At 38.2% G+C, this 27942-nt stretch overlaps 1 protein-coding gene across 1 annotated transcript; it reads right to left on the bottom strand.

Moving 5' to 3' along the window:
* Window positions 1-1959: 1959 nt before the first annotated feature.
* On the bottom strand, window positions 1960-13905 carry LOC145783380 (V-type proton ATPase subunit E-like). Its single transcript, XM_082595236.1, has 7 exons — window positions 13551-13905; window positions 13279-13344; window positions 6988-7097; window positions 5018-5084; window positions 4281-4439; window positions 3696-3878; window positions 1960-2771 (listed from the first exon to the last, which is right to left on the bottom strand). Exons 1-7 carry the CDS (start codon window positions 13587-13589, stop codon window positions 2709-2711), a joined length of 687 nt encoding a protein of 228 aa, XP_082451362.1. The 5' UTR covers window positions 13590-13905; the 3' UTR covers window positions 1960-2708.
* Between the last annotated feature and the right edge of the window lie 14037 nt (window positions 13906-27942).

Here is a 27942-nt window from a genome sequence, read left to right as displayed (position 1 = left end):
GGCGCCTAACTACTCAGCTCACATGGCAGACAAACGTAGGCTATGACGAATGAGTTTTCTAGATTTCATTATGGAAACAGTCATGAGGTTGTGAATTGCATTTTTTCATCATCATCCAAATTCGGTTTTGTCCCCACTAGTGGGGGTGGCCGATTCTTTCCTTGCAGCGATTGCCTTCACTCTTATTCTCATTTGTTCATCGCATTTCTTTCCTTCAGCCCGACTTTGCCTTATTCTTCACTTGTTCTTTTTGGACGTCCTCGTTTCCTCTTCCCATCTATCTTTAAAGCCAATGCCTTTTCGAAGAAAACTTCCTCCCTCCTTAGTACAGTACATCGCAATTAATTTTATTGACAAAGTTTATCGATTTCATTGCTAAAAAACACCATAAAAGCCGTTTATTTTAATGAGCTTGTAAAAAAAATTTTTTTTTTCCTACAAATTTTCATTGTTTTGCAAAAAATAAAACTTTAGATGTTTCAGTTTATCAGGTCAAGCCTATTATTTAAGTGGGCAGGCAATAGAGTCTATTGCCTCATAATAAGACGAAACGAGAAGACCAAACAGCAAAGGTTCAACTCTCGTGTGTGCCAAGTTGACCTTTAAGGACCGCTGGTGGGTGGAACATTTCACAAGCAACTGTAACCTACTTCATCAGAAACTTTGCTTTGTTTATCCTAGTGTTCGGTTCTGCGTCAGTGGTTCAAAGCCTTCACAACAAGGGTAGATTTGCCTTACCTTGGGCGGCAGACAGGGATATCTAGAGAAGGGGATATGAAGGCTCGCAGCGATTGCCTTATTCTCGTGACACTACCAGGGCGGTAGTTTGTTGTGCTTTAAACATGTGGTTCTTTTTAAAATCGTAGAAAGTTTTGTAGTGCAGCTGGTACAATGAGCTACAGTAAACAGTTAGCAAATGTTACGTAGAGCATATTTAAAGAATACTTGTTTACAAAGACAGCTAAAAAGTTACCAGTAAGCTGTTTTTTTTAACAAAGCCTTTGCAACAGGCTAGATGTAAAGCAAGTATATGGGTAGTTGAATTAACAAGCAACCATGAGCATGCTGTGAATATCCAGGCCTGATGCTAATAGCGCAATGCAAGTTATCATAACAAGATTTATTAAACTACTATCGGTGGCAATTGTCATTTTACGATAAACACAGATTATTTACGATAAACAAAAGCCCTTCTATTGTCAGACGTAATAAAAGCCTTCGTAAACCCGTCTTTAGATATCCCTGGCGGCAGACTTTGCAAGAAAGAAATTTGTAATTTATTTCTTAAAAAGCGTGCGTACAACTGTTGTAATAACACATCCGTTTGAAAGGTTGACTGTCAAGTCGTAAAAAGCCACACAGTAGTAACAATATCAGTATCATAGCCTAATCAATTAGTCATCTATTTAATAAATGAAGCTTTGTGAAAAAAAGGTAGGCTTCAGGGCTGTTTTTTAATTAAGTTTGGTACCAGTGGAAAAAGGCTTCAAAGTTTGTTCTTCCTAGTTGCGAAATCACGTGACTAAGTATTATAGCTGACTTGCCTTCTTTTTGAACTTTCGGAAATATTTTAAACTGTTTTTACAACCCTGAAAATTTTTCCACGTTTGCAACACCGTTAGATTTCAACACTGCATTTTAGCAACCGAGGATAAAAAATGATGTTGTAGGCTACAATTTTTTTAAATTCTAAATTACTACAATGCGCAATGTTGAAACCTAATCGTTGCAACCATAGAAACTTTTGAACTTAACTATTCTGTCTCACTCTCAAGCAGGATGTAATGTACGCATTTTGCCGCTTCTGCGTTTTTGTAAACCTCTGCTATGTTTGGCATGCACTGCTTGCGTTGTGATGGTCGGAACTAAACTGAACGTGTGCAATGTGCATTCGTTTCCCCTTCTGACAATGCTGCGAAATTTAACGACGTCAACTACACAAGCGACAACCGTCTGGGAATAAAATCTTCACGTATTTATTAACGTAAATACATTTCTCAAGTTAAATGTATCAACACCTGATTGGTCATTGATGCATTACAAAGATAGGAGAATAGACTAATAGACCGATATAAGGTGGTCTATTCCCGGACCTTGACGAAACACTTGAGTCATGCTGTGTTTCTGTTCGACAAATTTATGCTAAGCCAGAACAGCTTGAATATAGATCACGGTAAAATATGCAGTTGCCTACCGTATGGAAAAAATATTCATAGATATTTTGCAAAAAAGCCAGTTAGGCCTGTCTTGTCAGCAACATAAAAGTATTCATTCAATGCTCTTGTGTAGCGGGGTCTGTTTCCAAACCGGACGCCAGATCATTTGTGGCGAAGACCTATGAGTATATGTACTTCATACAGTTTCCTTTCAAAGCATTTAAAGGGTATCATTTACACTCACATAGTGTTGTAAAACAGCACATACGCTCGCTTCTTACTTCAGGCTATTTGTAGGAACTGGAAACTGTTTCAGTAAAGCGATAATGGAAATAGAGATTGCAACAACAAAAACACAAAACATTATTAAAAATTCCACACAACAACGATCTTGTGGTATAAGATAAACAAAATGCGCTGTTTAGTCGCTGATTTGATTCAATTTAATTTAGTTAGCGCAAGTGACGCAATATGTCTCCGTACAACAGTTCATGATAAATCTATTTGCACAGACAATGAAGTACTAGAAAAAGCTTAAAGATCAATTTCTGTTTAAGACAAAAACTTTCGATTTTCGTTCTTTCCAAACAGCGAGACGCGGATCTCTGGCATCATCTGAAAGACATTGCGTTGTTGAATGACGCCATTGCATTGCAACATAGCGGGAAAAAAATAACATCACGGTACTGTATTTCATGGAAACATTAAGTATTTTTTAAATAGAATGTTTAAACCATAAACAAGCAAAAAAAGTAACCTTAGCGGGTTTAACTTAATGTATTAAAACACAAATTTTTTTTTGTGTGTAATGCATTATGTTAAACCCGCTAAAGATACTTTGTTTTGCTTGTCTATGGTTCAAAAAAGTAAACTCTCTGCTAAAGCTTTAATGTTTAAACCAGCTCAGCAATAAACAGAAAAACTGAAAATTTTATTTGCCATGTTCAATAGTCAAAATGGTTACAACAGAACCGGTCATTATATAAAATCAAGAACTGCAAACAAAAAATGAAAGGCCGTTATTCACAGCTCAGCAATTAATAGTAGGCTAGCAAATTTAAGTGATACCACCATAATGAACATTGCTGAGAAAACATTACAAAGTAGTGAAATAGTTAAAATCTATACTGTAACATCATGGCCATAACTTATCATGCAGAAATAATAATGAATTGTATATCTTATTGACAGCATGCACGCTTTGATGAGAAAATACGTGTTTCTATACAAATGATAAACAGCTCCAAAAGTTAACTCGGTACAGCTGATTTCGTCGGAATGGCCCGATTCGGTGAGTCCGATTCGGTGAGTCCGATCCCTTAACGGGGGATTTTTTCAATTTTTTTTTAAATTATCGGGTACCGTGGCTTAATTATCATTGCCGTTTTAGGGTTAGGGGTTAGGAGTTAGGGGTTAGGAACTCACCGAATCAGACTCACCGAATCGGACTCACCGAATCGGACTCACCGAATAGTAGCAGACCCTGATTTCGTTTACAAAGCGAGACTTTTATCCGCGTGAGTTATCTGGCAATCTTACCTGCTTCCCAATGAGCTGAAGTCTTGCACCGAGAGTATTTCGAACTCGTATCGAGCCGGAGAGATTTGCCATCTCGACCCCACCGCACGACTCCGCCGTTAAGAAATCTTGAGCGTTAATCGTGACCTTAGCTTGGCGATTGGCTGCTTCCTTCAACTGCGCTAAGGCGCCAGGAAGAGCTGCCTGAGCAAAAACATAACTACGTCAACTTTTGCACCATTCTATTGTAAGTATTTTTGAATTCAATTGTGGGAACTTCTAATTGCACGTTTAACTCAATTTATTCCAAAAAACAACATAAAATTAAAACACAGTTGTTCAATGTATCAAATACACCTAGGCTTCAAAATCACCATCTAGTTTTCATGATTCAATCCTAATTAATTTTTTCGCGTTGTATTTCATCGTCTTATAGCGAGTGCAAAAAGCATAGCCATCCGGAACACAAACAACAACAAAAAATCGCCTAACTTCAAGATAACTCCCATCACCCCCGTCAGAAAAAGTCCTTTTGTATTCAACGTCTGCCAGACGATTCATCATCATCAATGCGACAAAAAACAGATTTGCTAGCTGAGACGTCACCTTCACAAGATCGATGTCTTTCTTCATACACGTGATGATCAGGTCGTCCTCCAGAATGTGAAACAAGCCCTGGGCGATGAGGCCAGTTAAAAGTTCAGTATACTTTTCCTTGCTTCCCTGGATCTCGCTTAATCGGTCTCTAGCTTCGTCCATCATTTTCTGCATTTAAAATAGAATGGTTTTAAATCATTGCAAATTAAATCAAACGTTGAACATTTCCAAGTCAATCATAGCTCTCGTAATATTTAGATTGCAATGCATTGGGTATGTGTATAGTTTGAACCGTAGAAACGGAATGGCCCGTTTCGGTGAGTCCGATCCCTTAATGGGGGATTTTTTCAATTTTTTTTTTTAAATTATTGGGTACCGTAGCCTAATTATCATTGCTGTTTTAGGGTTAGGGGTTTGGGATTAGGGTTAGGGGTTAGGAACTCACCGAATCGGACTCACCGAATAGTAGCAGACCCAGAAAGAAACCACCAACGTTTTCACTTAGGAAGCCGTATCTCATCAAGAATCTGTACCTCGAAGTGGAAAACTATATGTATGTATATTGTATATGTAATATGAAACCGGGACTATAAAAACATTTCAGCTGTACTAAGTGTGCGATACGTGCTTCCTGGAACTATCTCGGTAAGCTAATGCTGTGTCAAAGTGTCTTAATTTCCAATTTAATTGAAACAAATCACAGTCGTGAGCACATCATGTCTTCTACAAGGCGCCACATACATCACCTGGATATGATCTTCTCTGCACTTTAAAATCTTGAGTCGGGCAGCATTGATGAGTTGGGATTGCTGACTGAAACGATAGGATATCACATAAGATGAATAAACAGAATTGCGAACACGACCAGACTAACCTTTTCAGTTGATTTTGTTTTAAAATCTTGTAAAGCGACGTTCAAACGTCAGAAGCACAAAAACATATGAGTTGTTTTTAGAAAAGCAATACAGTAGTGATGTACATTGTACAAATGTATGTTGCACATTGCACAACTTTACTTTGTTGTAATATTGGTTATTCACATGCAATTCTTCCCTATAAGCTACAGAGTACAGATAGAAATCACTGGTTTACTTGTTTCTCAAGTTATCACGACAATACATTGGTACATCACATAGTGAAATGGGCTATGAAGGAAGCGAAAGACTTTACGAGGTTACCAAGCCAGCTTCCACCCCGTCAGTATTTCACCAAATAAGTTAAGAATGAAAATTATACTAAAAAACACAAGAAAAAATAAAGAAACGCTCAATAAGGTTACAATCGCAATGTGGTAGTTAGTACATACCAGCAAACCAGTAGAAAATTGTACACTTGTACAGGGTGGCCAGCGAAGCGCGGACAAATAAAAGTTAGGATTTTTTCAGTTATATGAAGGCCAATACAAACAACTTATAAATCAAATAAAAGAGGAATGTATTGACTTTAATAATATCTAAGAGTTATTCAACATTATCCACCTTTCTCCTTGATAACCTGGCAAAGACGAGGGATAACCCAATCACATGTGGCGTCAATTTCTGCCCAAGATCACAGTTTCAGCGTCAATTTCTGCTAAAGGTTTAGTCAGTTTTTGCTTCAGAACCTCAACACTTGAGTGGGATACAGCGCAGGACTTCTGTTCCAACCGGAATGGCCCGTTTCGGTGAGTCCGATCCCTTAACGGGGGATTTTTTTAATATTTTTTTAAAATTATCGGGTACTGTAGCCTAATTATCATTGTCGTTTTAGGGTTAGGGGTTAGGAGTTAGGGGTTAGAGGTTAGGAACTCACCGAATCGGACTTACCGAAATAGACCATATCCCAGAGTCTGTTGGATTTAAATGAACAGAAGATGGAGGCCATAGTTCCTTGGGCCAAAACAACTTAAAATTGTGTTTGCACCAGTCCTGGACCAATCTGGCTGTGTAAGAGGTTGCTCCATCCTGCTAAAGTGTAATTCCTTCATTTCCAGTGACTTTCCTCACTCAAAGAACAACATCATTTAACATCTTCAGATGAACACGTTGGTTGATCTTGACACCAGCTTTGATGAAAATCAAAGAGATCTTCGATACCTGTGGACGTAACCCCTGTCCAGTGCCCACACTACTACCGAAGCTGATTTTTGTCACCTGAATGACGTTCAACGGGCACTGAATCTTTAGATTTAATCCAAATCCGATCATTTTGACTTTTACCGTATGTATTTGTATAGCTGGAAAGGTGCATAATTTTTTATCAGTCCCGAGAACTTAAAGCTGCGTGCCATTATAGAGCTTATTCAGAAGAATCTTTCATCTTTCGAACCTCTTCTTCTTTGTGGCTTCAGAAAACTGTTGTTTGGTAATTTTGTAGGTCATGACCTTAAGATTCCTTACCAGCACTCTGTGGACGGTTGAACGGCTAACATGTGCCTCTTTAGCAAGTTTTCTAGTGCTCCTTTCAGGATTCCGTTGCAACTTTTCTCTAATGTTCTTAATAAGGTTTTTAGTGCTCAAAGAGACCTCTCTGGGGTGCTCCTGACCTTTGGTAAGCAGCTAATATGTTTAAATTTAATATGAAATCCACACTTTGCTGGGCCAGTACGGTACATGAAACATATCATAACAAACATAACACACATCTGGTATCTATTGTACAACACACAGCAAAACACAAATGCAGTGAAATTCCAAAGGAGCTATTCTTTGCATTTTACTGCATAAAGAATACTAACATTTTCTTCTGTTGTTCAAGTTGTTTTTCTTTGCGTTCGTAAAATGCAGTGATCTTTTGTCTTTGTTGTCGTATTAATTTGCCTTTTTCAATTTCAAATTCTTCTTTCGCCTACAGTGAAAAACCATATATAAAACCAACATGCTATAGCAAAAGCAGATACAATATTACAACAAAACTAGCATAGTTTGTGGCCTGACTTGCGTGAATATCAAGAATTACAATTTTGAGATATGAATTTTTAAATAATAAAACTACAAGCTTCTAACCACCTGTTCAGAATAGAATATTTATGTATGTTGATAATATCGGAGTTTGCTTTATTTGTTTGTTTTACGTATTTTTCAAATTTTCTTTTTTACACGTGATAGCTGAAGATGTTATTACTATATAGCGAAATGGATTCTTAATAAACTACACTACACGTAGGTATAGGGAGTATCCATGACAAAAGTATGGCTACAAATGACATAAACAACAGTTGGAATGAAAGTTGTAGAACAAGTTTTAGAGAAGCGGTCGAAAAAGGTGGTGTAACTGAATGACGTGTAACTTGGTCTCATGCCAGAGAGGGGAACAACAGATGCTTTGTTCATTTTGAGAATGCAAGAAGCTAAACAAAAAAGGAGAAAAAACTGTACATGTGCTTTGGAGAAGGTGTTGAAAATCCCAAGGAAAGCGGGCGGCGCTGTTGAGTGTTGATGCATGAGGGAGCGAGAACAAAACATTGTAAAAGTTGGTTTAAGTCATTACTCAGATGAATTTTTTAATAAGTGTGGATAGTTGATACTTGCTATCGTGGTTGATGTTATAGCTGAAGGGGTAAAAGAGGGCTTGCTGAGTGAAATGTTGTATGCAGATGACCTGGTTTGACCAGTCATAGTATGGAGGAAGAAAAGTTTGGGAATTGAAAGGAAGCATTTGAGACAATGAGTATGAAGGTAAATCTAAAAAAAAACGAATTAAAGTGATGGTGATTGGAGCAGAAGGTATAGTTGTAAAGAGCAAAGTCGATCCATGCGCAATATGTGGAAAGAGGGTCATGAAAAATTCGATGCAAAGCAAGGAGTTTAGAAAGTAGGTACAAGCAAGATGTGTCAATATGCGGAGACGGAGAGCTACATCAAGGTTAGCAAAATGTTTTGTTTGTGGGAGCTGTATTAAACGAAAAGATTTAGTTGAGGATTGTGAAGACAGTTTCTCACATGGAATTGAATCAGTGACAAATTCCTGTTATTTGGGTAATCAAATAAATGAAAGCAGTGGATGTGAAGCATCTGTGACAAGAAGTGCAAGGCTGGGTCGGGCAAACTTTAGGGTTTGTGGAGCGGAATGGCCCGTTTCGGTGAGTCCGATTCGGTGAGTTCCCTATTCGGTGAGAGCCTTTTTCGGTGAGAGCCCTATTTGGTGATTATTTTTTAATTATTGGGTATCGTAGCCTAATTATCATGGGTCTGCTACTATTCGGTGAGTCCAATTCGGTGAGTCCGATTCGGTTAGTGTGATTCGGTGAGTTCCTAACCTCTAACCCTAACCCTAAAACGGCAATGATAATTAGGCTACGGTACCGGATAATTTAAAAAAAAAAATTGAAAAAATCCCCCGTTAAGGGATCAGACTCACCGAATCAGACTCACCAAATCGGACTCACCGAATCGGACTCACCAAAACAGGCCATTCCGAATTATCATTGCGTAGGGGTTGGGGGTTCCGGGTAGGGGTTACGAGTAGGGGTTAGGGTTATGGGTTAGGGTCTTATTTCAACGTTTAGCGACGTTAAAACGATATAAAAGCGGCAATGATAATTAGGCTACGGTACCCAATAATTTTCAAAAAAAAATTTAAAAAAATCACCGAATAGGGCTCTCACCGAAAAAGGCTCTCACCGAAAAGGCTCTCACCAAATCGGACTCACCAAATAGTAGCAGACCCCTGTGGAGAAACGTTATAGGAAAAACATTTTTGTTAAAAATAAAAGGGAAAGTCAATCGGAGTGGTGTACGGCTCACAATATAGTACAGTAGCAAGACATAGGAGCTAAGAGAAAATGAACTTGCAATTCTGAAAAGCACGGACAGTGCAGTGGTGAGAGCAAAGTGTGGGGTAAAATTGAGGAGGGAGACTATTGAACAACTTGCAAGAGCAAATGGAGTAAGATGATATGGGCATGTACTGAGGAGGAAGGAGGTTTTCTTCAAAATGCTTTGACTTTAAAGGTAGATGGGAAAAGAAAACGGGGACATCAGAAACAAACAGGTGAGAAATGAGGCAGACAAAGACAGACCGAAGAAAAAAGATGTGATGGGCAGAACGAGAAAGAATCGGCCACTCCCACTAGTGGGAACAAAACCGTATTTGGATGATGATGAACAGTAACACATTAGCAGTAACACACTGAACAGTAACACATTAGCAGTGGCTAACCAACGGATGCCCTGACATATAGCGACAATACGAGAGAAGAAGTGTATATGTCTGCTGGAAAATCTTTGAAATAACTCTACTAAAGGAAATACATTACAAACAAAGCATTCAAAACGACAATCAATTTTCACAAAGTAATATTTATAAATTCAAAACAGTATGTTTATTTCAAACTTCTTTAAGCATGAATCAAGCTAGTTTTTGATTGGCAGAAAATGCAGTATTGTATTTATATACTATTAATAAGTTGCGAAGAGAGGGGCGTTCTTCCCTGGCGCCTGCTGGTTTTGTTGGCGCGGATTCTCTTCGAAAAGCCGCCGACAGGAAACACGACAAGTACGGCGAGTTATGTGTCAACATAAAGGAAGACAGGAAGCGCCCTTGCAGGGACGTCCTGTCACTTCCGTTCGTCGTAGGCTCCCTCGGGAGCTATGCCCTGACGAGCTCTCGAGCTCTGACGGCCTTGGGCGTTCCTTCTCGTGGGGTAGCAGAGGTGGCTAGAAAAGTGGCTTCCCTCTCAATCAAAGGATCCTTCCGCGTCTGGAAAGCTTGGAACGCCGGGCTCACTTGTGGAGGGGCTACGTCATAGAAAAGACGACTTCAGCGATCAGAAACTTATTCCCCAATAACAGAAACGTTGCAGTAAGTATCCGAGCGCGCAAGACAGCAAACCGTTTAGACGTCATAACCTTATATCAATTGTCTTAAAATTCATCACCTTATATCATAGGCGCCTAACCCGTGGGGGCCCGGCCCCCACGCATATTTCTCCGTGGGGGCAAATTTTATGCTGTATTGATACATGAAACAATAGATAAACTAGCGATCGGCAGCAGGAAAACATTTTTTAAATGCAAACCGCAACAGCTTCGCGATAAATAATCACCAGAACGAGCAGCTATGCTACAATCCCACACCAGACAATAAAATCTGTCATTTTACATTGATTTAACGTCTGCAGACGCACCCAAAAACAAAACAATTTGCTACGTAGACACGGAGCGTGCGTTTAGCTTTATGCACTTGCAAACAGACTTGATGCGTTGCTCGATGTCGCTTTCGAAAGTCGAAACCTCTGCAGTGAATCGCTCGCTGTGAAAATGAACTTGAAGTCTCTGCCCGAGGTAACCACTAACATTAACCAACGCAACAAGGGCTGGTACAAACCGCATTGCGCACACACGGCCGTTGCCATAGAAACCCGATCAAAGGCAGGAATATGTGCATCTTTTGTTTCATCTACAACACGAAAACCGGCGTTTTACAGCGAATTGAAAGCAGATCAGTCATAAGTTGCGACATTGTAGTGAAAAGGGAGAAATGTCAAGTGGAAAACTTAATCAAACGTCTCTCCGTAACTATTTTCAAGGGCTGTTTACGGATGTCAGCAACTTCTAAATTTATTCAAGGTGACGTGCTGTCATAGGCGTAGCCAGGGGGGGGGGGGGGGCGAAAGGCGCCATGGCCCCCCAAATTTTCAAAGCTTGCATTCCGAAGTTGAACCCTTTGTTGAAAATGTAATAAAATTTGTAGAAATTTATAACGTTTTCCAAGACATCTGGCTATTACACCCCAAGGACTTGTTTTAGACACACAGAAAGACACCAATAAATTTTGCAAATCGTAAATCGCGCAAAATTTACTCGATTTACGTTTCTTTGAACTAATTTGTGGAAGCAATTTCAGAATGGCTTACTCTGTTGGGTTTTTGTGTAGCTGAGTTTTTGGTGTTCTCTAATGTTAGCCGCAGATTTTGCCCGTTCGTGTGTAAGAGCTACCTTTAATAAGTTAATAGCTGTTTATCTGCTAAAAAATTTTGTACTAATATTATCCTAAAAGTGTTTCCAGAAAGCGCTATAATCCATTATTTGAGTGTAATTTTGCAAAAATTTTCCGGGGGAGCATGCCCCCGGACCCCCCTAGAATACACATGCCTTCGGCATGCTCTAACCCCCACCAGTTTCATTGCTTCCCATTGCTCAACCCACCAGGATACGCCACTGCACATCAGGTGGCGATGTCTTAAATCAAACACTTTGTCGTTCTCTTCAATGCATCAAATATTTGGCCTCCCCCCAAATTTTTGTCCTGGCTACGCCACTGCGTGCTGTTGAATTGAAGTAAACATGAATGATTTTACTTTCAACAGGTATATTTTCAAGCGCATGATCAAGTTAGTATTTGCATTCCATTTTCAAAACATTGTCATTCCATTAATACAGTATACCTTTTACTAAACCTTTTCGTCTCGTGTTTCATGCTAATAAATCTAGTTCGTTGCTGAACTTTATGTTGTGCTTAGCTTAAAGAGTCGCAGTCCATCAACCGCTAGCAGACGCATGGCATGACTTGGCATGTGTTTGCTTAAGCGAAGTGATCGAGTTTTGTTTATAATAATTAACGATAGGTCGAACGTAGCGATAACTCCGAGTGTGGCAATAAAAGCAATCCTAGTGTGACGGCATAATTACGTCATCGATCTGCGTGACATTTTGCTGAATTTACGTTGCTGCTGATGAAACACGCTTTCGCCCCCACGGTCAAAAAAATAGTTAGGCGCCTATGCCTTATATCATCAACTTATGTCTATAAACCAGTGTCATCTTTTTTTATAACGCTCCAGTCTCATCAAACCCAAGCATTCAAAAATGAACAAAGGAAAGGAATAAAATGTCTAATGTACATGGTTTAACAGCAATTAAGTAACTTCAATCATCACTATATCTCTATGTATTAATCAATCAATTGTTTCGAATTATCTTACGCTGCCTTCGCCTTGTAACGCTGTTCTTGCCCGCTCGGATCAACCTCGCTCTGCTTTCAACGCATTGATCAACACGATCCCCTGATCAACTCGATGCAGCCTCAAAATTTCCACCCCAATTTTCTACTTTTTCCTGGTAATGTAGCCTATCAGTGCCTCTAGTTTCAATCGCTAGCCTCCCCGACCCAGCTGGGCGAACCTGCGTCAACGTCTGGCCAGTGCACATCCGTGCTCGCCGAATCAAAGCTTACTCTTTTCCAGTGAGTATGTATTACAATCCCACCTATATTTTTTGTTTCTATTGATTAATCGAGCCTCTGCTCCACATTTTTATTTGAATTTTGTTTGCCACGAGAACCAAATTATCCTTAAATAGTTGACTCTCTTCCTCGTGGTAGACCCCAATTTTATCCGCTCTGCCTACTGGCAGACCGGGTATAAGAGTCAAGTACCTGCGCCGAGGTCGCGTGAGGGAGACGTGGGCGCCGCCCGGCGGTCAATTACTGCCGGTTCCAGCGTCCACACGCGACGGGTCGCCCGGCCCGTCGCAGGCCATCTTTCTGGGCAATGCAGAAAGAGCCTGTCTCCCTGGCCCGCTCCGCCATTCTAAATTTGCGGACGGGTCATGTAACGTTTTCGATCCACACTCTCCCTCCACAGGTACCTCGACTCCCCAGCCTGGCCCCCGCGACCTAAGCTGGTGGACTTACCCCTCCGGGTGCATCGTCACCCCTAAATCACGCCGCTCCCCGCCGCCGCGGGGTGTGGCAGGCCGGTTTTCTAAAGTCTTCGACCTGGCTATGTTTGTTTGTGCTCTCTCGCCGTGTCAATTATTTGTACCCGTGCGCTGTTGATGCAAATAAAACAGTTTAACACTAGTGGTGCGATACTGACGAGCCCAGCCTCATGGGCGAAACACGGTGTCTATCGCTGTCAATTCTTGCTACAAATCGGCTGCCGAGAAACATACTATTAATAAGTTATTAACATTTATATAAATTAAATCCTGCATAGGTAAAAAGTTTACAAAGATAGATCATTTTGTTTTTAAAGTAGGTTTTAACACACAAAATCTTTCCTTGTGTTTTTTCATTACATACATACTTTTGATCTTATCTCTTCAACTTTCTCATCAGCTTCTTGATCAATGAAAGCAATCATGTGCTTAATCTGATAAAAGTAATTAAAAATTTAATTAGTTAAAAGTTCCAATAATGTCAACATGCACAAACTTGGAAAAAAATGTTTAAAGAGAAAACAAACTGTGTGACACACGAACAAGAAGGATATAAGTGCATATTGACATTTTCTTAAAGTTAATATTAATGCAGTGATCGTAGCACATTAAAACAAACAACTTATGACATATCACTGACCTGTCTCTCCACCTCGTCATCACTTAATCCCATATTCATGATGGATCTTGATCAGGAACTTAACAGAGATGCAAATCTTTAGCTAAGCAAATATATTATACCTAATATTCAATTTATCTGAGCTTTATTAAAAACATAAACTTTTACACATTCAATTACTTGACATAATACATTATTACAGCTGTCTGCCCAGATACAGTAGCTCAGTTGGTTAGCACGTGACTTTGTGAACAAAGAAGCTGCAAGATCAAGAGGCACTGGATCGACTCTCGGGATGCACCAGTGGCGTATCCTGGTTGGTTGAGCAAGGGAAGCAATATAACTCGTGGGGGGTTAGAGCGTGCCGAAGGCACGTGTATTCTAGGGGGGTCCGGGGGCATGCCCCCCCGGAAATTTTTTGCAAAATTACACTTAAATAATGGATTATAATGCTTTCTAGAAACACTTTTAGGGTAATATTTGTATGAAATTTATGAGCAGATATACAGCTATTAACTTATTAAAGGTAGCTCTTACACACAAACGGGCAAAATATGCTGCTAAAATTAGAGAACACCAAAAACTCAGCTACAGCTACCTACTGCTGAAGTAGCTTAAGCCAGAATTCATTTCAGTCAAGTCAATTCTAGCCTAGACCTCACATACCATGTCTTATGCCAAAGTCTACCCAGCCAAGATAACAGTGTAAAGCCAACATTTGGCTCAAACTTTTGCTTACCAGGCCGATATTATAACCATAACAGCGCCTTAGATTTTCTCATTACCTAGCGTCCTAGCCCACTGACACAATATCCAACAGATCAGAGTTGCCAGACTATGAAAAGGTCTTAAAGCCAAAATAATACAAAAAAGGCCAAAACAAGGAAAATATTAGACAAAAAGGCCAAATGGATATAGGCCTATTTACCTGATTCTATTAAAAATTATAAAATGTAGGCTACATATATTTTATGACTTGTAGCGGATTTTAATAAACTGTAGCAAAAATAATTCTGAAAGTAGCCCAAAACATAGCAAATATAAAAAGACTGTAGCGGATGAGTTTTAATCGGCCACATTACGAGTATAAACAAGTATAGAACATGTATTGAACAATGGTGAATATGGTTTTATCTGGTAAGGTTACGATATTTGAGAAATATTGATTATGCATTTTGAAGAGTTAATTTAAAAAAAAGCCTAATTCGAGCAATTCGTCCAATCTGGCAACTCTGGAAGCAATTTAAATATTGCTTCCATCGATTTGTTAAAAGAAACATAAATCTCGCAAACTTTGCGCTGCTTTTTTTCCTTTCTCTCTCGCTTGTTTCTCCTTATAGCAAAAACGAGAGCAAGGGAAGCGATACAATCTTTGCATCCGCAAGCTTCCAACTTTTTTAAAATTAAAACCGAGCTGAAATCATACGGGGACGTGAGTTAGAAACTGTTCTAATTCGTATTCAGGTAAAGAAATTACGAAATCGTTTTACTTAAAAATATCATCTTCTCTTTTTTCAATTTTGGCAGGGGAAGCAATGCTTCCCTTGCTTCCATTGAGGATACGCCCCTGGGATGCACGCTTGAGCAACGCATTCTAAGGACTGCTCTCCAATCTCCCTTTAGCGACACCTAATGGATGGAATAATTCCCCGACAACAACACTTCAACAATTGAAAACTTCACTAGCTGTCAACCTCGGTAACCGGCCCTGCGTCAAAAGCCTCTATATCTACAAGTATGCGAAGCTACCAGCGAATAACCTATCAAGGCTTCGTCTAACTCTAACCTATCAACTGTGATATTAATTATATATCAAAACAAACAATTAATTTATTGGCTGTGATAGTGTAAATATAGCGTCAATAGCGTTGCCAGATAAGGAATTCTGCCATAATCTGAGAAAAGTTCAAAGCTGTTGAAAACAAAAACTTGTATTTTGGAAAAGTTTTGTTAGTACTGGACAAAGATCAAAACCCTAACCTTATTCCTAACTGACAACTCCAACCCATACCTTAACCTTGCCTAACTTTAATCCTAACTCTGGCAACACCAGATTGTACGCATGGTAACAAGTGGATAAAAATTGCCACTTTGTAATTTATTACATACGGTATGATCAGTTCAATATCAACCAACTTTGCTGCAAAACCTAACTAATAGATAGCTAGTCCCAGTCCTAAACTAAAATCCCAAGCATCTCAAAGCACCCCCAACCATGAATAAGTTCCAGAGATGTTCTACTTCTTCCAGGATTCTGATCTGACAAGTACCGTACTAGTCCTGATCTGATGATTTTGGAAATTTAAAAGATCTTGTTGTGATCCTACCAAGTTTCAAGCATTGTTGTGGGTTTGACATCTATCAGAAGATATTTCATTTTCTTGATACCAAGTTTCAATGATTCTGTCGTCGTCATGGTCGTCATCGGCAACGACAAATGTTTCTGTGAACATCTCTGTTTCCTGGCAACCCTTTTACTCCGAAGCAGGACATTAAGGCGCGAACAAAACGGCGCAGAGACAAAATGGCGCAGAGGCAAAACGACGCAGAGACAAAATGGCGCAGAGGCAAAACGGCGTAGACAAAACGACGCCAAAGTCAACGTAACAATTTTTTTTTCTTTTGAAAATACTTAACTCAAGCGCTATTATAGTTGATTTGGAAAGTTCATTTGGAAAGCACGAAATAACATTATTGTAAAGAGAAACTACCATGCAATAATATCTAATTTGTGATAATTAAATGAGTTCAATAACACTCAATGACATTCTTGATTCAAATACGTTGCTCCTTATATTCGAAGTCAAGTTCAGTCGGAAAGTAAAGACCACATTTGGTCGGGAAGCAATTTGAAACAGCGTACATTTGTTTGCAATAAGTTCAAAGATTATGTCGCGTCATTTTCAAGACAAAACATGGCGCGATTAATATTCCCGCATCACACTTTGCGTTCTGTCTCTCACACTAACAACCGTGACGGCTTATCAACTGCCAAGAAACTATTTATTCTGTAATTAACTAATTATCCAGCTGGCAAAAGTGCGACCACAGTGCTTAGACGTGAAAATTGTTTGTTTTGAAAGGTACGAAGATCGGAAACAACTGTTTGCTTGAGATGTAGGCAGATTTGGCTACAAGCTGCAAAAATATATTCTTACACAGCTAACAATTCCATTGTTTTTGCATTGATGTTGATTCAACGTCTGGCAACATTGAATCAAAGTTATAATGGCGGATATTGTTACCTGGATAATTGCTTTGTAGTACAGAATTAGCGCACATGACAGTTCAGAGAGATGGGTGTCAAAGATCGGAATGGCCCGTTTCGGTGAGTCCGATTCGGTGAGTCCGATCTTTTAACGGGGGATTTTTTCAATTTTTTTTATAAATTATTGGGTAGCGTAGCCTAGTTATTATTGCCGTTTTAGAGTTAGGGGTTTGGAGTTAGGGTTAGGGGTTAGAGGTTAGGAACTCACCGAATCAGACTCACCGAATCGGACTCACTGAATCGGACTTCCGAATAGTAGCAGAACCGTCAAAGATAAGATGCAAATCAATATCACAGTTGGACGGAATCTATGGCAAACCAGACGGGTTTTATTTTTACTTTTCAAGCTGGGTACAAATTGCAACGGTTTGCCGATGATTAGCGAAATCAGGAATTGTTTATTTACCACGTTTCTGCAGTAATTGTGAATGGGCGTAATTGTTGAGAAGGTGTCTGTGCTGACTAGGCAGCAACGCACATTACAACTGATACTTCATACAACTGTTTACAATTCTGGTTAAACTTTAAAGAGTTTACTATTCTGTGTTACATTAACACTATGATGTATGTTCCAGCCAGCAAAACTGGTCCTTTTTACATTGATTTATCGTCAGCAACATTGAAACAATGTAAAAAAGACCATCTTTGCTGACTGGGAGAGCATGTACAATCAAAGCATTTTTCTGCAAACTGCGGCAATCGGACTAGTTTTCATCTCACCGACCTCTGTGATGTCACAACGCGAACTTTGACTGTTGAAGTTTTTGATTCAAGCGTGCTATTTTTAGCTCCTTACCAGCTGTATAGTTTTATGAATGGAATGTGGCCTACGAAAATAGTGGTATGGTAGAAAAACACGGTTCACACTCATTGTTTGTTTTGAAATCGCCAAGGTTTTTTTTTTCAAGTCTTTCGCGCTGTCTGGTTAAATAATTAATTTGCAATGTTCTTCAACTGAACGAAACTGCACAAATGAAATTACGCACTGCATTTCACAACAGTAGACTACTTTTTTTCAGCAATTTTAAAAAAATTTTCCAAAGTTTTCTGGTTTAAACTTTTGGGCATGCTTTCTAACACTTCCCTCTAGCCGAAATAATTTGTCCGTGTCCATTCCTTGGAAGGCCAGTCGCGGACGGATGACATCAAAAGTATTTAAACTTCTTTAAGGAGCAACGCATTTGAATTAAGAATGTCATTGAGTGTTATTGAACTCATTTAATTATCACAAATTAGATATTATTGCACGGTAGTTTCTCTTTACAATAATGTTATTTCGTGCTTCCCAAATGAACTTGAAGTGAGCAACGCGTTTGAATCAAAACTATTATTGATCAACTATAGCGCTTGAGTTAAGTATTTTCAAAAAAAAAAAAATTGTTACGTTGACTTTGGCGCCGTTTTGTCTACGCCGTTTTGCCTCTGCGCCATTTTGTCTCTGCGCCGTTTTTTCTGCGCCGTTTTGTCTCGCGCCGTTTTGTTCGCGAATTAATGTCGTGGACCGCTTTTACTCAGTCCTTAATTCTTCAAAAAAATGAATTCTAAATGACAGGTCAATGTAATTTAGAATCCATTCCAATGTCCTTTTGAACTCGGGTGCATAATGCACATCCAAACTACAGCTCACTTCATGCCATGCATAGGCTACACAAAAAGAATGCAATTTGGCAAGTTTGTCAATAATTTTATAGCCTCCCTACGCCGTTTTCAACCATTGATATGCTACAAAAACTTTTAAATGCTGTCCTAATTTCCACAAAACTCAAAATGCTGCCAATTTTCAATGATCCTGTGAACACCTCTGAAGAGTTCCTATTGTACGTAGTCTGCCACTGCCAGTGCTGACCCATGGGAGACAGGAGTCAGCCCTCATTGGATCCATTCTGAGCAGTGGTCTCATCCACAAATTTGAAAAAAACCTAGACTTTATCTTAAAAAACCCAGATTGGCTAAAAAAAAACAGATGTTTATATAGCACCGTAGCTATTAGAAAAGCTTCGAGATTACCACTACAATTTCTGCTATCTTTAAATTTTGTACCACCCATCGACTATTCAAATATACCGTGTTTCATTCTACAACAGTTATTTTCTGCAAATCTTTTTGTCCTTGGAGTCGTTTTTCATAACGTTGATGGCAAACAGCCAAACACGCTCTATTACTTCGTTCACCAATTTTCTTTTAAGTTCCCAGGTATGACAGTTTTGCTCTTTTCATGGTCTGTTTTGCTATCAACAAATCTTCCACAAAACTAGCAATTGAACCAAAACTAGTGGTACCATACGGTACTCACTCGTTGCTCAAACTGGAAACTGAATGCTTTACTTGTAATCAGGAAGGGAAACTAGTCTAGGGTATAGCTTTCAAATTAGACAGAATTTACTTTAGATAGGCTACCATATACGGTATTTTGTAGCAAAATAATTGCTTAGAATGGTTATTTAAGCTCGCGATTCCTATAATTTTATGCAAAATCAATAGATATTTAAGAAAAGTTAAAAATGCAGAAAAAAACCCAGATATCAACGTTTTTTAAAACAACAACTTAAAAACCCAGACGGGCAGCAAAAAACCCAGATCTTTCTGAGTATTTATATAATCACTGGACCGAATCGAAATCATGTGATAATAGAAATCAATTGAATTTCTTTCTTTTTGTAGAAAGGCAACAGTAATAATGATGTTCAAAGTCAACCAAAAAATCAATTTTTTGCCAATGCTTTTGCAAGAATGAATTTAAAACAATTTTATTTAAAAAAGGTATGTCTAAAACAGGTTTTTAGAAGTCTTGTGGAAAAAACATCGGCCTATTGGCAAACATATTTTGTCCATCCCGATAGCTCAGTTGGTTAGCAAGTGACTTCGTGAATGAAAAGGTATCAAAATCAAGCGGCGCTGGTTCGACTCTTGGGGAGTGCGCTTGAGCAACCCATTCTAAGAACTGCTCTCCATTCAGTGGCACCTAATGGATGGAATAATAATTCTCCGGCAACAATACTGCAACAATCGGAAATTTCACTCTGTCAATCTCGCTCACCGACCTTGCGTCAAAATTAAGCCTCTGCAAGTATGCGAAACTACCAGGAATAACCTAGCATTAGCAAAGACTATGTCAGAGGAGTCAGAAGAAACAACAGAGGAGAAGATTTGATCAATTTTGCAACTTTAAACAACTTGAAAATAACCAACACTTGCTTCAAGAAAAAGTTAAATCGTAAATGGACATGGAGAAGCCCCAATCACCAAACGTATAACGAAATTGACTATATACTCATAAACAAACCTGAGGTAGTGCAGAACACAGAAGTCTTAAACAATGTGAAAGGCAGTGATCATCGAATGGTAAGAAGTACACTGAAAATCGATGTGCAAAAAGAAAGGAAAAAACTTCACCACTGCAAACTCCAACCACTGAAAATCAACCAAGAACAGGTCAATAACTTCCAGGAAAACTTAGAAACAGCTCTTAAAAAACAAGAAACAACAAACACCAGTCAACTCAACAACATAGAGGAACTTTACAATAACATAACCATTCCCTTACATGAAACTGCCTCGGCATACCAAGAAGAAAAAATAATGAAGAAAAGCAAGTTATCTGAAAACACTATAGGCCTACAGCTAATGAAAAAACGTAAAGCATGGAAAACAATGGACAATAATCGAAACAAAATCGAAGAGATAGAACTAAACAAAACTAATCAAAAAGAACCAAAGAATGGACATTCGATCCCATAACATGAAAATGATTGATGAAACCATTAAACAAGGTAGAGGATTCAATTTTGCAAAGAAAAAACTAAGTCAAGGGAAAAGCCAAATAACAGCTATAAAAGAAGAAGACGGAAAAATCACAAACAATCAAGATCGAATTGTTGAACGATCAAAAGAATTCTATGAAAAACTTTACAGTAGTAACAAAAATCTGCAGAATCTCTCCAAAACACCAAAGCCAAAAATAGCAACAAACCACGAACCACCAATAACTGTTTCTGAAGTGAAACATGCTATTGATGCTCTAAAAACACAAAAAGCTCCAGGACCAGACAACATCACTAATGATCTTCTAAAAGATACTAGAGAGACCATATTGAAAAGGCTAGCTAACCTCTTCACTAAATGCCTTCAGCAGGGAAAGACTCCGGAAGCCTGGAATACTGCTATCATGATCTTGCTTCACTAAGAAGGAGATCACAAAGATCTGAACAATTACCGACCAATCAGTCTACTTAGTAGTGTCTACAAACTTTTTACCAAAATCCTTTCCTATAGGCTAGCTAATTAACTGGATGAATGCCAACCAAGAAAACAAGCTGGATTTAGAAGTGGCTACTCCACCATAGATCACCTACAAACAATCAACCAAATAATCGAAAAAACAAATGAATACAACTTGCCTCTCTGCCTTGCCTTTGTTAACTACAGTAAAGCGTTTGATTCAATACAGATCCCTGCAGTGCTACAAGCCATCAGAAACCAAGCAATTGACCAGACATATATCAATATCCTTCAACACATCTATCAAAATTGCTATTCCTTCATCAGACTACACAAAGACTCAGCCAAATTTCAACTTAAACGAGATGTTAGGCAAGGAGACACCATCTCTCCTAAGCTTTTCACAACATGCTTAGAAGAAATTTTTAAAAATTTAAATTGGGAAGAAAAAGGTATCAAAGTAGATGGCGAATACCTATCTAATCTCAGGTTTGCTGATGACATCAGTTTGATATCTTCAACACCCAATAAACTCCAAACAATGTTGACTGAACTCGACGAGACAAGCAAAGAGGTCGGTCTCAAAATGAATTTGACTAAAACACAAGTTATGTTCAATCACCATGTCAAAGGAAACCTTACCATTACCTTAGATGGAGCCAATCTCCAAAACGTAAACAAATACACATACCTTGGCCAAATAGTAACCACATCACCTGATAAAGAAGAAGAAATTAAAAGAAGAATTACATTTGGTTGGCAGGCATTTGGAAGAGCGAGCTCAATATTTAAAAGTAAATTACCAATCTCAGTGAAAAGAAAAGTATATAATCAATGCATTCTCCCAACAATGACATACGGAGCAGAAACATGGAACTTAACGAAAGCACTAACACTCAAACTACGCGCTGCGCAAAGATCACATGAAAAAGTACTCTTATAGGCATTACATGGAAAGACAGGAAACCAGCCAAATGGATACGAGAACAAACACAAATCAAAGATATCATTCAAACAATAAAAAGTTTAAAGTGGAATTGGGCAGGACATATCATGCGAACAACTGACAACAGATGGACAAGAAGAGCTACTGACTGGATACCGCTTGACAATAAACGCAAAAGAGGGAAACAGAAAACAAGATGGCGAGACGAACTCTACCAATTCGACAAACACTGGACACAAACGTGCAAAGACAGACAAAATTATAAAGATATGGGGAAGGCCTTCATCCTGCAGTGGAACAACAATGGCTGATAATGATGATGATGATGATGATGATGATGATAGTTCAGTTCAGTTTGTTTTGGTAAAGTTTTGATTTTGATAAAGTTTAATATTGTAGCAAAAACTTGCCCACTTGACTATCAGCTGCAACTTGCAACAGTTGATATAACTGAAAAATTAAGCAATTTTAGATTGTTTGCAAGAAGAATCGCGTATTTCTGCAACTACCTTGTAAAGTCCTAATAATGATGATGTATATGAAACTGTTGTCTCCTGCTGAAAACAGAGCTAGTGGCCAAATATTCGTATTGCCTCTGTTCGAGGAACAGGGCATTATCAATCAATCATCAATCATTTTATTTATGCTTTTTGCGTTGAATGTTCTGTATTCTTTCATCATCACATAGGCTACGTCCTCTTTTGCTGCTAAAACAAGGTAAACTACATTCACTCGTGTGTTCATAAAGCTTGAAACCAGCCATCAATATCGGAGGCTGGCTAATGGCTATTCGTATCGGCTACATAGTCGAGTGATGAGAGCTATGGTGCGGCACTCGAAAGAGCGTTAGTTAACCCTATTTCCTGTGGGGAGGGGGGGTCGGTGGAGACTTAGTACTTTTCAAAGCAATATCATTAAAGAACTACGCGATCCACAGCTTTGAAATTTCTTGACTTTTCCTAAAAATTATTCAAGTATTTATTCCGCTTTAAATGACGTTGCTATTGTCTATAGTTTTAGAGATATGGCATGATTTTCATAACATACTCTGATATTTTAGCTAGCTACTAGCTAGCCCTTTTGTTTTCAAATTATACGGATTAATAGGATTACTGAGCGCCGCCGTGCGTGGAACTGCGACGCAGATATCTCATGATTTGGTTTTGTTGTAAAGCATTCAACCGTAATGATTCCGCCTTTTGTTTGCAAACTCGAGTTTTGAGTTGCTTTGATTAATCTTTTAATTACATCTGAGTTGCTTTGAAATTATCAGAGAGTATCCGATAAGCTATGCTGAAAAAAATGTAATTTTACGTTGTTTTCTATGGCGAATACATTTTGTTTCCAACTTATAACAAGAAGCAGTAGGAAAGTTCTTTACAAAACTCTGTTTATCTCATAAAACAAACATACTGATGTGGTAAGTTTCTTGATTTCTTGTCGGAAAGCAAGGAATGCGTTCTTGACCCGCCAATAAACTTTTGCATGTACCTGTGCACTTGTGCACTTATATTCACATGAATATTTATGGATGTTGTGAAAATGTTTTATGAAAACGAGAGATTGAAGGATACTGAAAAGAACTTGACACAGGCTATCTAAACTGCTTGGCTTTTGTGGAAAAACACGCGCAGCTAAATTACTATGCTTTGACAAGCATTGTGCATATTGTATCATCACTGAATCTTTACCTAAATGGTAATTTTGCAGTTGCTTGAGAGATTACAAAATTATTTTTTATACGAGGATTGAAAAGTTTTGATATATCTCAGCAGAAACACTATTAGGACCAACTCAATAATTTCAAACTTTTCGTTCAAATGTTGATCTTCAAAAGCTTATTTTCACAAAACGGTGTAGGCCTATATATTTTTCTCCATAAACTTGGACGTTTGTGTCATTTGGAGCAAAGTTGTTTGTTGGGTTGAAAGAATCTGAAATCAATGCCTCGTTTTTGTAACGTATCGTAACGTAATCTATCAGTCAGCGCTTTTGTGCCTTTTTGTTTTCGAATACATTTCCGTGACAAAAGATTGGCTTTTGTAATAACGCCATCAACCATAGAGTTGTATTCTCTGACTGCATCTCAAACGCTGTACGATACTCAGCAATTTTTCTAAAGCAATGTTACACAAAATGCATAGGCTATCTGACAAAATAAGGAAAATATGTTGAATTGAATTATATTTTATACGGATCGTTTTCCTTATCCTTGAAAAAAAGAAAAAACGATTTTTATCGTTTGGCATTAAAATATGTATATTGAGGTTCACCTTGCTTTGCATAATGAAAATCACCCCAAAGAATTGTTTGAAATGATTTTCGCAGCTATTTAATCCTTCGCGATGATATCAATTATAGTTTCTATCAGATGAAACCTGTTCAAACTATTTTTTTTAAAAACTATGATTCATTCAAGAATATAACACTTTGTAAATATAGCTTACTTCATTTTTGTGTTTTTACTTCGATTTTTTCACAAGCAAGACCTTACACAAAACAAGTTATTTGCAACGTGAGTTGATTGACCATATAGTAGCCTAAATGGACCAGAAAGCTGTGGCCAAAACTTGATTACTTTTTATCAAAATGTTTGCACATTGGAAACAGCAATCACTTTGTTTCAAATCAGCAAATCACTTTTTGTGATTGGTTCAACGTCTGCAGACGTCTAAACTAATATACGACAAAATTGGTTTTCTGGGTCTTTGGTTCGGAAAAACATCATTATGATGTATTGTGACGTGGTCTATCAGCCAGCAGTAGTTTATGCGTCTTTTGTTTTTGGATGTGTGTCAATTACAAAAGATGGCTTTTGCAGTAACGCCATCAACCGCAAACTGCATCTAAAATGCTATTTCAAAATTTGAAGAGAAAGAAATCTTCTAATGCGTAATAAATAACTTGACACAAAATGCATGTCCAACAAATTAGAAAAAAAATGTAGAAAACGTTATTTTGCAAATCTAGTTAACAACATGAAAATAAACACTTCAATCATTTTGATACAAACGTGCATTTTTAAAATATCAACAACCTTCAATTTTGCCCAAGGAAAAAGTCAACACTTTAGTGATTTTTTGTTTTTTTACGACAATAGTACTCGGCCCGAAAAAGATTTTTTTTCTATTTTTTGTATCGTTATGTCACGACTTTGAGTTTGTTACGCAAAACGGGAGTTCCATTTGGCAAACGACCTCTTCTATAGCGTACCAACACGATTTGACTAAACGATTATTATCACTACATTTTGTCACAACTGTTTGCAAAATTGTTTCATTCAAAGTGATCATTGTTGGTAAGTATTGAAACATATCACTTTGGAATGCATCGTGACATAGTTTATCAGTCAGGAGTTTTAAACGCTCTTTGTTTTTGGAGTGCATGATGGCCTAAAATGGAACAAGCTCCTATCGAAGCAAGTCACTACCTTTGGATAGGTTGTTGTTCAAATACCACGTGACACCATTAGGCTACCTTACTTTTCTGTATTCAATCGCTACCCAGACAGCAAATCAGACACTTTTTACATCCATTCAACCTCTTTAGACGTTGAAATAATGTTAAAAACGAATAAATAGCTTCCTGAGATGTGCTGTGAAATGCAAAGTGTTTCTTGATCATACATAACCAAATTCGACAGTGTGAATGTGAAAAAAAATTTGCTTGATTTAGTTCCAATATCAAGTAATGACAGTACGTTTGAAAAACTGTAGACTATAAACATGTGGCTCAAAAAGAACTTGAAATAGTTTTTTTCCGGTGATTGTGTCTCATTCTCTGCAAATGTTGAAACAAAGCAAATTTTTTTTGCAATGCCTCCGGCAAAACAACAAGCAAACGCGAGTCGGACGCCAATTACGATTTCATTGAAGCGTGGACGACGTCTCCGCGTAAGAGATTAAAATCTACACAATGGAATTATCCCGTCACACTCAATTATAAGTTAATTAGGAAGCAATTTCTCAAGTCAAATAAAAAAATATGACCAACCATCAAATTATTTGATTTTTCAAGTTGCGCTGTTGAACAAATTGCAAAAGAGTTTCGATGTTATGTTGTCAGATAAATTATCTACACCATGTGAAAATTTGATTGATCTATCTTGCGTAGTTTTTGAGTTACACGAGCTCAAAGTGATAGTGTCGAACCGACCCCCCCGTCCGCAAGTCAACTGGCCAAAATACGTCACAGGAAAAAGGGTTAAACACCGCTCATGAGGATGCGGCTATGTATTTGGCAGAGGCATGCCTGAAGGTGGACAAAAAGATTAGCTTCCTTGACTTCCAGTCCACTTGAAATCTTCAACCACCATGCGACGACGATGGATGCGACAAAAAATATTTATTGCGCAAATGGTTTCAAGTAACCGTTATTTAGCACGTTTATACGAGTGGAATGGGTTTTTGCCAAGATTTCCTTTATGTGTCTGGACTTATTTGTTCTCAAGCGTTTGCTATTTTTTCTACAACCCTTAGCATACCGGTACCAACTTTCTTCAGATAAATAAGCATAGGCTATCACTCTCCCTATCTAAGAAACTACAGTGTATAGCCTAGGTCTTAAAATAAAATATGGAGATACTAAAATAGAATAGGGTCTTTAAATATGAAGGTAGGCTACGATAGGTCCTCGCCATGCACTTTGAAAGACCCTGATCCATGAGTTGTATGATTGGAGTGACATTTGGAGCCAAAAACTTTCCGCCACAGCAAATAGGCTAGCGTCGACTGTTCATTGGCCAACGGTCGTGAACGTCGCCGTGGGCTTTTTGCCGAGAACCAACCATTTGCCAACTAACAATAATTCTATAGCTGATAAAATAATCACCAAAAAAGTAAAACATGTTATTGTTTAATGATATGAACCATTTTCAAATGCATGTTGTGTAAATATTGATTGCTGACATTACGCCAATTTGTAGGGCAAATACCTTATGCCTCAACGCTGCGTCTACGGAACAGTTCCGATAACCTAACGATGCTGTACGGGTTGGCAACAACCTTTCCGTCCCACTCGGACGACTTGAGTAGTTATGTAATATCAAAAGTACTTTTAATTCCTGTCCTATTTGGACTGTGTTTTTTTTTTGACACACATGGAGAATGTTTGGAATTTTTTATTATACCATATCACACACTTTCAGGTTGTCTTCAACAAAATAATACAACAACTCTTTTATGCTATCTTTCAGATATGAAGCCATCTCAAAATTTTAACGGCAGTTAGGCCTACTGGTTCAGCACAATGTAGCTGATGCATTCATGATTAGATTTATTTTAAAGTAAAATCGTCGGAAACAATTCGTGCAATGGCTAGAAAACCATAAAATTTTGAAACGTTGTAGCAAAATAAAGCGACCGGATCATCGAATGCCGGTTAATCGAGGAAGCATTGTAATGACTCTTCTGTTGCGCAATTTTGCCCACCCCTGTTACATTCACAAATCTTCTTGAATCAGTTCGTTATGACGTCAAATAATTATAATTCATGACTATGTCTTTCCATGTTGACAATGTTGATCACACATTGTACCTTCGGCACGTTTTAAAATCTATTTATGAGTTACTGTTCGGGTAACAACACTCCCAATGGGAATTTCATTAAGGTTAATGCATTTTTCTACATAAGTCAACAGTGCAACGCGAAAAAGAGCACTGCTGGTTTATTAGCTTTACGTTGATACAACATTAATACGTCAAAAAAATTAAACGCTTTTGAAGTCTTTCGAGAATTATAGTAAAGTTATAAATTTGATTGTAGGTTTATCACGCAAATCTATCATTGGAGTGATGTTTTCCAGGAATAGGGCACGGGTGAAATTCAATCAGTGTTGAATGGACAAACTCAGTGTCTTCAACGTAGCAGTAAAATACATGTAATTGAAATCCACGCTTGCCTAAATCAAGAAGATTCTCCACTTTAAACGTTTAACCATGTCTGAATAATAGCGTAGTCTGTCGAGATACATGTCAAACAAA

Source organism: Aplidium turbinatum, chromosome 14 (assembly GCF_918807975.1).
Source record: "Aplidium turbinatum chromosome 14, kaAplTurb1.1, whole genome shotgun sequence".
NCBI classification, from domain to species: Eukaryota; Metazoa; Chordata; class Ascidiacea; order Aplousobranchia; family Polyclinidae; genus Aplidium; species Aplidium turbinatum.
The sequence above is the reverse complement of the archived record's forward strand: the minus strand, read 5'-3'. Positions and strand labels throughout refer to the sequence as shown.

What these genes read in the sequence shown, in the direction of transcription:
- LOC145783380 (XM_082595236.1), bottom strand. Translation starts at nt 13,589, where the DNA reads ATGAATATGGGATTAAGTGATGACGAGGTGGAGAGACAG. An exon ending in ATGACGAGGTGGAGAGACAG is followed by an intron (nt 13,345 to 13,550) that starts GTCAGTGATATG and finishes TACTTTTATCAG; the next exon opens with ATTAAGCACATGATTGCTTT. An exon ending in AAGACATCGATCTTGTGAAG is followed by an intron (nt 3,879 to 4,280) that starts GTGACGTCTCAG and finishes GTTTTTGCTCAG; the next exon opens with GCAGCTCTTCCTGGCGCCTT.